The sequence below is a fragment of the Cannabis sativa genome, chromosome 9, assembly GCF_029168945.1.
Source record: "Cannabis sativa cultivar Pink pepper isolate KNU-18-1 chromosome 9, ASM2916894v1, whole genome shotgun sequence".
NCBI classification, from domain to species: domain Eukaryota; kingdom Viridiplantae; phylum Streptophyta; class Magnoliopsida; order Rosales; family Cannabaceae; genus Cannabis; species Cannabis sativa.
Window position 1 is genome coordinate 7,626,273 of NC_083609.1, and position 10,911 is coordinate 7,637,183.

The following is a 10,911-nucleotide window of genomic DNA, read 5'->3' on the forward strand; positions in this document are numbered from 1 at the left end:
AAAGGAATATTTTTTAATTTCTCCATTTTTTTTTGTTTTGAAAAGTAACATGTCAAAAGTTTACTTTAGCTTGAGAATAATAATGACATGTTTGGTTTGTTGTAACGAGAATGTAATAGAATCAAATTATTTGCTTTGCTTTTAAAAATGATGTAATGAGATTACATTGTAATCATAATTACATTATATAAGAGAATTTCCGTTACATTAGAAAAGCTATGTAATGAGGATTACATTATAAAAGACTAAATAAGATAAAATTAAAATGACTTTAATATCCTTTTTTATATAAATATAAAAATTAAAGTAGGGGATAATTTTGTCAATTTATCATTTATTCCAATAACAAACCAAACAAGTTAATAAATTCCCATTACTATTTTTATTCTATTACATTACTATTAACATTACCAAACTAAACATCACCTAAGAATTTTTTTTTTGAACAAGAGTAAGAAATTTCAAATTTAGTTAGATATTATAAATTGACTAATTAGGAATTTTCCTCCCAAACTTTGACATGTACCAAATCATGCCCCATTGCTCCCGAACTTTTTTGGTTGTTAAAAATTTTCCCTTAACTATTGAGATTGTTAGATTAAGGACTTTTGTCTAATTTCATTCAATTTTACTGTTTCAGTGATTGTTTATGTACTAAACCATGCTCGTCAGACTTTAATATCTACCAAATCATGCCCCTCAAACTTTTAGACGTACTAAATCATGTCCCTGAACTTTCATCCATGTTAGAATTTTTTTACTAAAATTAGACAAAAGCCTTTAAATCTAACAATCTGCACAATTTAGTACATGTTAAAATTTAAGGAAAAAATGCTAAACATAAACTCGGAAAAGCATAATCCAATTCCCCGTTTGATTTCAATTCTCCGTTTGGATACAGTGCCAAACATAAACTCGGAAAAGCATATTCCAATTCCCCGTTTGATTTCAATTCATCTTCCCGTTCCCGCTCACACACTCACACAGTTCACTTCCTCTCTTTTCTTTTTTCTTTGACTTCAAAAAAAAAAAAAAAAAAATCCATTTTCAAATCTCTTCATTTTCTCTCACTAGATTCTCTCTCTAAATTTCTCTCTCACTAGATTCTCTCGTCCTTGTGTCTCGGTTGAGTCTTTCAATGAATCACTACCACGTTTACGAAGCCATCGGACATGGAAAATGCTCGGTAACAATGCCCTTTCCCTTTTCTCTCTCAGATTTTTTGAAATTTCGATAATCAATTTGGTTGAATGATGGTTCAGTTGAATGTGTCTTTGATTGTATTTGAATTGTTTGTTGGTAGACTGTGTATAAAGGGAGGAAGAAGAAGACCATTGAGTATTACGCCATTAAAAGTGTCGATAAATCGCAGAAGAACAAGGTTCTTCAAGAAGTAAGCTGCTACTGGTCATTTCGTACAGATTTATTTTCTTGGTTTTTGATTGTTTTAATGATAATCATTCTGGGTTTTGTTTACTACTTTCAGGTCAGAATTCTTCATTCCCTAGACCACCAAAATGTTCTGAAGTTTTATTCTTGGTGAGTTCTTGTTTTACGTTGCCTTGCTATGGGAATTGTCAATTTTGTGTCTATATATATATATATATTAATACATATTCTTCTGTATGGGACGTATTATCGGGATTAACCACTGGATTATGTCAATTGGAACTTGTTTGTGCCCTCTTCTTCAATTTTCTTTATCCAGGTATGAAACTTCTGCTCACTTGTGGCTGGTTTTGGAGTACTGTGTTGGAGGAGATCTTAGAGCCTTATTACAGCAGGTAGTTAAGCTTAATGTACTTTTGGGTGCGTTAGGATTGTATTATTCTTCCTCGTTTTTTGTTTATTTACTTCAAATCAGATAAAAAAGTGTGTTGTGTATGTATATGTAGAAGGAAGAGCTCAATAGCAACCTGTTGCTGATTGAGTTTTTTTGTAGAAAGAAGAAGATAGAAAAAAGTATGGGCTTTCTTGTTTGTGAAATCCTAAAAAAGAAAGTTGTAGAAGTATATTGAAGTGGAGTGGTGTCTTACCCCCTTAAGCCTTATGGATTTTAATATGTTTGTTATGACCAGCTTGTTCTTGGAATAATGATTCGTAAAAATTATGTGACAATGTATATTGTGTATCTTTGTTAGATTGGCATTGTCTAGTCTTAGTTTATGGACCTTGCTCAGTTAAATTTGAGGTCATTAATGAATATTGGGGGTGCAAAATTTTAGATAGGTGTGTGTTAGTGAAGTCATGACTTTTATAGCAATGGACGAAGCCACATTTCAGAATTATATGATTAAAACTTTTGTGGATGGATTGCAGGATGGTCAGCTACCTGAGAACTCAATTCATGATTTTGCTCATGACCTTGTGAAAGCCTTGCAGTAAGATATTTTAGACACGAAACATCTCTTACTGGAATTGTGCATATATTTAACTCTTTTTGATCTCTCAATATGTTAAGGTATTTGCATTCCAAGGGAACTATTTATTGTGATTTGAAACCTTCAAACATCCTAATGGACGAGAATGGGAGGACAAAGGTACTAACACAGTATCTTTTGTCATGTGGTGGTTATTGTTGTGTGGTTTTTTTTTTGGAATGTTTTTGCTTAGGCTATTAACCAGCAGCTTTTATTTTTGTTCAATGCAGCTATGTGATTTTGGCTTGGCTAGAAGACTGAATGAAATATCAAAAGTTCCTTCTTCTTCGGTAGGTCATTAAAGACATTATATTTCAATCATTGAATCTAAATCCTTTATTTCCATAATGCATAAATATTATTGACTGGAGCTTTCATCATAATGCTTATATTCAGTTGCCACAAGCAAAACGTGGAACACCTTCTTATATGGCCCCTGAGTTATTTGAAGATGGAGGAGTTCATTCATATGCTTCTGATTTTTGGGCTCTTGGCTGTGTATTGTATGAGTGCTATACTGGTAGACCTCCTTTTGTTGGAAGAGAATTTACTCAACTAGTAAAATCTATCCTCTCAGACCCAACTCCACCTTTACCAGGTTCTCCTAGTCGTCCTTTTGTCAATCTAATCAATTCTTTACTGGTTAAAGATCCAGCTGAAAGAATACAGTGGCCAGAGCTTTGTGGACATGCATTCTGGAGAAGCAAGTTAACTCCAGTGCCACTGCCATCTCAGCCTGCTTTTGATAACATGATAGAACTATCTGAGAAGCCATCTCTCACAGAGCGTAATGGTGATAATAAACCTCACCAAAATAGAACTCCTCCTAAATCTCGCGAAAGAAATGTTAAAGGTGCTGTCAAGCAAGATGAGAATTCTATTTTGGCATCAAAAGGTTCTGAGACACCTGTTAAGAATACACCAGGTAGTCGTAGAATTCAACCAAAGGGTGCTGGTAGAGTTCTTGAAGAGAAACCAAAAATTAATTCTGGTGCTGCTAGGGGTGTGAACCTTTTAAGACTCTCAAGAATAGCAAAATCAAATTTACAGAGGGAGAATGAGAAGGAAAATTACCGCAGACCCATGTGTACTACTACTGAAAATGATTCTGAAGTCAAAATCGAGAACACTGATATGGAACTTGATTTTAATGAGAACACTGAAGATGATGGACAGGATGAAGTTGATGGAACTGACAACCAAGCTTGTACACCTGAAGATAAGTTGACTAATGAGAATCAGTATCAAGGAAAAGTTGAAGAGATTGAAAACACGCAACAATCAGATACCAGACATGTGGGTGATGTGTCTACCACAGAGGAACCAAGAACATTGGAACATGAATCCTCTCAAGATCACATTGAAGTGGCAGCAACCCCCCTGCCCAGTTATAGTCCTCAACTTAAAAACCAGAGGATTAGAGAAGCAGCAGGATCAGTTCTCGAGTCTGATTCAACAAAGTCATCTGATAAGCTTTCACAGGCTCTTTGGCATCCATCAGATCTTTCAGTGAGACCTGTAATGCCCAGTAGGAAGTCTGACAAAGTGCTCGAGGTGCTTCCCTCACTTCCCTTTGAGGCTTTGCAAACATCTGAGTTTGTAAAGATATCTAAGGAGTCTCTTGATGCATTCAATAGTAAGATCGTAGCCATTCTGCATGGAAATAATAGCATTATGGAGAAACAGAATGTGATCAGATACCTTGAGATGTTGAGCTCTAATGCTGATGCAGCCAATCTCTTGACCAATGGCCCAATAATGCTCATGCTTGTTAAAATGCTCCGGCTGTCCAAAGTATCGGCCTTGCGTATCCAACTTGCTTCATTGATTGGTTTACTGATTCGACATTCCACTTTTATTGAAGACAGTTTAGCAAATTCTGGAATTTTAGGTTCACTAACAGATGGACTAAGAGATAAACATGAAAAAGTTAGGAGATTTTCTATGGCTGCATTAGGGGAGCTGCTATTCTATATATCCACCCAAAATGAGCACACGAAAGAAAAATGTCCCTTAGAATCTCCATCGAAAGACAATAGGCCCTCATCTGGCTGGCAGGTAAGCGTCCAAATTTTTTGCAATCATATATCACATAGTTAGCACACCTGATCATGATAACTTGATTGGTATTCTGTGTACAAGTTATATTTTCATTCTCACTGTTCAAAACCCAGTTCGCATTTTATGTAGCTCGACCTTTTATTACATTTTTATTCATAATTTGAAGTCTTAAATTAATTATGTTGTTTTGGGGATGATTCTGGCTGTTGGATGGTTTATTTCCTATCTTTTATGTTTTTTTCTTAGCCTTACTTTTTTTTGTGCAGGTCCCAAATTCACTAATTTCATTGGTTTCATCAATTCTGCGGAAAGGAGAGGATGATATGACTCAACTCTATGCATTGAGGACAATAGAAAACGTTTTTAGTCAAGGAGCATACTGGGTGTCTCGTTTCAACAGCCAAGATGTGATAAATAACTTGTGCTATATATACAGGGCTGTTGGAAAACAGGAGAGTGTGAGGCTTACTGCAGGGTCATGTCTGGTCCGCCTTGTTTGTTTCAGCCCTCAAAGCATTCAATCAGTTGTAGAAAAGCTTTCTTTTAAGGACATGGCAACGGCCCTTATCAAGGGTAGTCTACGGGAGCAGCAAATTGGTTTGAACCTCTTAAATACAGCCATGAATGGAAGTCAAATGTTTACAAATGGCAGATATCTTTTACCATTGGCTGAGGATAAGAATCTTGTGCCAGGTCTTCTGTCTCTTATTGAACAAGGGAGTGAAGTTTTGAAGGGAAAAGCACTTGTTTTTGTAGCTCTCCTTTGTAAGAATGGCAGGAGGTGGCTGCCACAATTCTTTTGCAATGCAAGACTACTTTCTGTGGTGGATAGATTGGCAAAAGAAAAGGATAGATACGTGCAGCAGTGCTTGGAAGCTTTCATAAATGTCGTTGCTTCTACTATTTCTGGGTTATTGGATATCATAACTGGAGAAATTCAACAAATTATGGGGGGGAGACGCCATGGTCACACAGGTAACCTTTCCAGTCGAGCTACTTCAAAGAATAATATACAGTTACTTCCTGTGGTTCTTCATTTACTGGGAAGCTCATCTTTCAAGCGCAAGGTAGTTAATCCTCAGGTGCTGCAGCAGCTGGCAAATCTAATTAAACTTGCTGAGTCTCCATTTCAGGTAGGTTGCTGAAGTAACAGAGCAATTAACGCAGTTTCATTAGTTTTAAGTACTTGTGCATTTTCAGTAGTAGACCATGTTATACTTATTCATGTATTCTGGACATGCCTCGTTTTCAAGTATATGCAATTAACTAAAAAAACATAACAAACCCTCTCAAGTTTTTCACACTATTTAACTCCGAAGAAACTAGCCACGTGGATATAAATTAACAAGTTATTACTAGAATATTCAACAGTAGCTTTGAAGTTGAAACTCATTCATATTTCAAAATGAGAGCATTCATTCTGGATTTTAAACTTTACGCATGATTTGTATGCTCGACTTCTTACCACGACCCAAATAGTAATCTGATTTCTTATTTATTTATTTTTGAAACAGCACATCTTTGCTAGCACAATTATATCTTCAAACAATATAAAGATTTTGGATGTGATTGATATTAGTACACTGACTTTGCATATCTTTCCATTTGAGTTGCAGGGTCGGGATGACTTCCAAATATCCCTCCTCAGGATACTTGAATCTGTCTCAGAGGAGTCACCTGTAATTGTTGAAAGCCCTGACATTTTTATTCGTGAAATCCTTCCTAGTTTGGCTGTTCTATATAAAGGCAACAAGGATGGTGATGCCAGATTTTTGTGTCTGAAAATTTTGTTTGATGTTATGATTAATCTATTAAATGAAAATTTTGTGGAGCATAGGTCAAAGGATTTGGAGCTCATTTCCAGCAAGCATTTCCTTCCCCTCTATCCCTCTCTTATTGAGGATGAAGATCCCATCCCCATGTATGCACAAAAGCTTCTTGTGATGCTCATAGAGTTCAATATCATAAAAATTCCGGACATTCTACATCTTAAGACGGTTTCACAATGCTTTGAGTTTTTGCTTGGCGATCTCTCAAGCGCAAATGATAGTAATGTCAAGCTTTGTCTGGCTCTAGCTTCTGCTCCCGAAATGGAATCCAAGTTACTTTCTGACTTAAAGGTAGCAAGGAGGATTGGTAATCTTCTGGAGTTTGTCTACGCTAAGGACATGGAAGATTTCCTAGAACCAACACTTGGCCTCTGCAAGGCTTTTCTTCTTCGGGCAGTCACGAGTAGGAAAGACTTCAACTACACTGAAGAGGCTGCTCTCTTAGGTGACAGTACTGCTCAGGCAATCAGTGCAGTTGATGATCAGTATGGTATTAGAGATATTGCAGATTTTGGAAGCAATGTTTCGGTCTTGCTGGAGTTGTGTGGACATCATGGATCAAATTTGGCAGATATAGCTTCTGAATGTTTGATCTTGCTGCTCAAGTCAGCTCCAAGAGAAGCCACTGCTGGTTTATTAACTAATCTACAAAAGGTCCTTGTGATCCTTGAGTCATGGAGTAGTAGTAGGGGCAGTTCTCAATTACTGGTGCAGAGAATGCTACATTCTCTTGGTTATGCTTGTAAGCAGTATATCTCACAAGCAATGATACTGTCTATATCCATACCAGAGATTTCAAAGATAGAAACTATTCTTTCTGAGCTCAAGAGTTCAGGAATTCCTGCTTTAATTACTGCAGCTTCAGATGTTGCCATGGAGTTGCAGCGCCTGCCTCGTTGCATTTGAAATCCTGGAGGTTTGTACTATCTTATTTCCTTCCATCATTTCTCGACCGAAATTAAAAAATGTTTTTTAATAGCTCTTTTCATTGATTTGCAGCACTGAGCATGAAAGAAAGTCATGCTATCTGAGTCCCCCACATTAGAGAGATCAATGACTTTACACATTTGGGTGAGTCAAATTCTTTCTGCGTTGTATTGCAAGATCACCAACCTCATCTTGAGGGCTCTCTTTTTCTTCTTTGTATACCTTTGTATAACCATTTTAATGCAAGTGAACTTCTAAGAATTTTGATAAATAGAACCCTTCTCCGCTATGTACCTATCTCAATTATTTCCATATTAATAGGGCAGATACTATATAATTCAGAAGAAATTGTGAGTGATGTGTTTACTCAGTTGCAATAATTGGATGTTTTTCTTTCTAGCTTGGTGGAGTGTTTCATTAGCCCCAATATCAATTTTTTATTTTTAGAATACTACTATCTAATTTCTAATCATGTAAGCTGGTTTCACTTAGCAAATACCTATCAATTTGATTAAACTTTATTATGGTTAAGAGACTTAAGTGTCCAAAGTCCTATAATGATAATAATGATTGTTGATAATGACAACAATATGCATTTCAAGGCACTTTATTTCGTATTGTACAAGGTCTATTTTTTAATATTGAATTTTGTAGAATCACGGCTCTAAATAATTCAGCACTTTTATTGTTAGGCTTGTGAAGTGTGAACCTATCTTCTCATAATTAAACTCCCAAACTTTTCAATGATTTCCCTTTTTCTCCATCATTATTAATAATTTTAAATTTAATTCAATAGGACCTCCTTTGATTCCGGATTATCAGAAGACGCCAAAATCAACGGGCCAAAAAAGAAAATTAATCCCCCCACTAAACAAATCATTTTAAAAAATATTTTCTACCATCTCTCTCTTGTTAACATGCTTTGCCAACCTGTGTTTTCTCATCATCTTCCAATCTCCTATTGCCACGTGGTACTTGACCCCACGTAGAGTATGTAGTCATTCCCTTTTTAAAAGCCTCAAATCATAGCTTCAACCAAAAAGCTCCACACACTACTACACTCAAATCCCTCTCACATAAATATTCATATTCTATAGGCAACACTCACTCACTCACTCATTCATTCTCCACTAAAGCCCTGATAATTGATGATCTTGATCATCATCATCATTAGAATGGCCTCATCTTTTTGGTTCCATTTAGTACTAATCATTCTCATGTCCATATTCTCAATCTCTTATTCTTCTCAGCTCAATACTCAACCCTCAACACTTGTTCCTTCTCCTTCTTCATTCTCCTCAAATCAACCTCCTTCATTCCAACAACTATCCCCAGATATCACCCCACTTCTGCCTTCCCCTGGTGGAGTTTTGCCTACTCCAACAGTCTCATCTGTTCCAACCATTCCCTCCAATCCAAGCCCTCCAAATCCCGATGAATTAGCCGCCACCGCAGCCGGCCCTGCCTTTTCGCCATTTGGACCAATGCCGGTTTCTAAAGCAACAGCAGCTACTACCTTAGCTTGGCCTCCAAACTTGGTTGCTTTTGCAGGCTTTGCAGCATATGTGTATGGCTTTATGCAACTCCTTTGGATGTGAATTTTTTCTATTTCATCTTCAATGTTTTTCATTCTTTTCATTAGTCTAAAATAATAAATAATATTATGTATATGTAATTAATTTAGTGCCTCTCCTTTGTAATGAAAAGAGCATATATTATGTGATTTAGTATTAATTTTCTTTCTACTTCAAAAACATACATCTTTTATTGGGAATAGCATTTAAAGAAATGTCTTTTTAGCGGTAATGGGCGTTCTTCTTGTGACTATTTAATCTTCTATTGCCTTAATTTTGAATGTCACATGAGTTGGAACAAGGGTCTTTAATTAGGCATATTATATGAAAAACTCAAAATATAGTACCATGTGACACACACCAAAATGACCATTAATTAGGTTAAAATAGTCCACCCACATGAAGAGCAATCAATAATTTTTCTTTTCTTTTCTTTTTTTGACATTAATCAAATGATCTTTTAGGTGACCTGTTTTTGTCTTGTTTTCACTGTCAAGCATCTTTGCCACCAACCCTAACACTTTCACAATCTTTTTCCCACTATACTAAAAACTTATTCTTATTATAACTATTGCCTTCATCCCTTGGATTCTTTTTTGTAATTATTTGTTTATTAAGAATAGTGCAAAAATGGGTTAGTTTAGTTAGTTCAAATAGCTCTGAAAATTTAGTCACATTTTCACATCATATTAAAACTATTCTTCTTACTCAAACTTCTTACTCAAACTGTGTGACTCGTTATTCATTCATGTGTCTCAAATTGATCAACTAATAATTTGAATCTAAAACAAGTGTAACTTTGATAAGTGGATAAGAAATTATGACATCCCCCCCTCTTCCTATTATTTTTTTCAAAATCTCAAAATAAATATTGTTAGAAAGTTTCATATTGATTGTGTGTGAGAATTTAATACTATTTATAAGAGTATGAACTACTCTACTAATTATCAATTAATTTGTGATAAAATTATATTAAATCACACTTACACATTCTATAATGTTTATGATTTAGTTTTTTTTTTCCTTAAGAAAATTATTAGACTTTTAAGTGTGGTTTGTTGAGTGCAGTGTGTAGACAGTGGTAAGTACTAAGCACTAAACAAACTACTACTCTTGACAAAACCGAATATGTCCCTTAGCAGTTAGCACTATAGATTATGGAGTTTTATTATTATTATTATTATTTTGAAATTATGGGTTAATGGTAGTGTGAATAATATTTTTGAATTAATAAATAAATTTAAATATAATTAATATTATGATTTATTATAAACAAATATTATGAAATATATTTAATTTGTGAGATCGATTTTTTTTAATTAAGTTATTTTTATGTTATTGTTAATGGTAGTGTGAATAATATTTTTGAATTAATAAATAAATTTAAATATAATTAATATTATGATTTATTATAAACAAAATATATTTAGTTTGTGAGATCGATTTTTTTAACTAAGTTATTTTTATGTTATTCGCAATAACATATATATATATATGCATTATTCATAAATTTTATGTAGATGGTGTACATAAATGACATATCAAATAAAATAAATAACATAGTGATAAAATATATAGAAATGTTCATTTTAATTAATAAAAAATACAATAAAATTTAATATTTACTAATTGATAAATATATTTCTTTAATGAATAATTATTTCATTTTTATGTATAATTAACATTAAATAGATATAATTAAAATATTTTTATTTTTATTTTTCATAATAATATATGAGATTCTTGTACACGACCAAACAGTATAATTCAATTAAAGGGAATATGACATATTACCCTAACAGCTAGACATAATTTACACATTTTGTTACAATCATATTCTCTTCATAATATTCTTTATAATTTGTTAAAATTTGGGATAAGGTAAATGAGGTTCCATCTCAAAACCAATTGGCAATGGGAGAAGTAGCTCATTCCTCTTACATATTCTATAATTTTTCCACACATTAGCGATGTGGGACTATCGAACATCCCCCCTCAAGATCGTAGCTATTTTTATTTGCTCACCATATTGGACAACTCGATCATAAGCGGTTTTTTTTTTTGCTCACTATCCCTAATCAAAAGTGGCTCTTTTTGCTC

General features: G+C 34.3%; 2 protein-coding genes across 2 annotated transcripts; both read left to right on the forward strand.

The window, feature by feature from the left end:
* The first annotated feature begins 876 nt into the window (after nucleotides 1-876).
* Nucleotides 877-7,614, forward strand: LOC115722822 (serine/threonine-protein kinase RUNKEL). The gene is made up of 11 exons (XM_030652156.2): nucleotides 877-1,186; nucleotides 1,304-1,393; nucleotides 1,487-1,539; nucleotides 1,709-1,784; nucleotides 2,320-2,381; nucleotides 2,462-2,540; nucleotides 2,651-2,710; nucleotides 2,817-4,478; nucleotides 4,748-5,614; nucleotides 6,098-7,226; nucleotides 7,310-7,614. The coding sequence occupies exons 1-10, from the start codon at nucleotides 1,139-1,141 to the stop codon at nucleotides 7,214-7,216; spliced, it is 4,116 nt and encodes a 1,371-aa protein (XP_030508016.2). The 5' UTR covers nucleotides 877-1,138; the 3' UTR covers nucleotides 7,217-7,226; nucleotides 7,310-7,614.
* Nucleotides 7,615-7,740: 126 nt separating this feature from the next.
* LOC115723054 (classical arabinogalactan protein 25) lies at nucleotides 7,741-8,993 on the forward strand. The gene has a single exon (XM_030652457.2). It carries the CDS (start codon nucleotides 8,386-8,388, stop codon nucleotides 8,833-8,835), a length of 450 nt encoding a protein of 149 aa, XP_030508317.2. The 5' UTR covers nucleotides 7,741-8,385; the 3' UTR covers nucleotides 8,836-8,993.
* Nucleotides 8,994-10,911: the final 1,918 nt, after the last annotated feature.

Bases quoted from the DNA above. Each gene is read 5' to 3' on its own strand.
- LOC115722822 (XM_030652156.2), top strand. From the start codon at position 1,139: ATGAATCACTACCACGTTTACGAAGCCATCGGACATGGAAAATGCTCG. The intron at 1,187-1,303 runs GTAACAATGCCC...GTTTGTTGGTAG, and splicing joins TCGGACATGGAAAATGCTCG to ACTGTGTATAAAGGGAGGAA. The intron at 2,382-2,461 runs GTAAGATATTTT...CAATATGTTAAG, and splicing joins GACCTTGTGAAAGCCTTGCA to GTATTTGCATTCCAAGGGAA.
- LOC115723054 (XM_030652457.2), top strand. From the start codon at position 8,386: ATGATCTTGATCATCATCATCATTAGAATGGCCTCATCTTTTTGGTTC.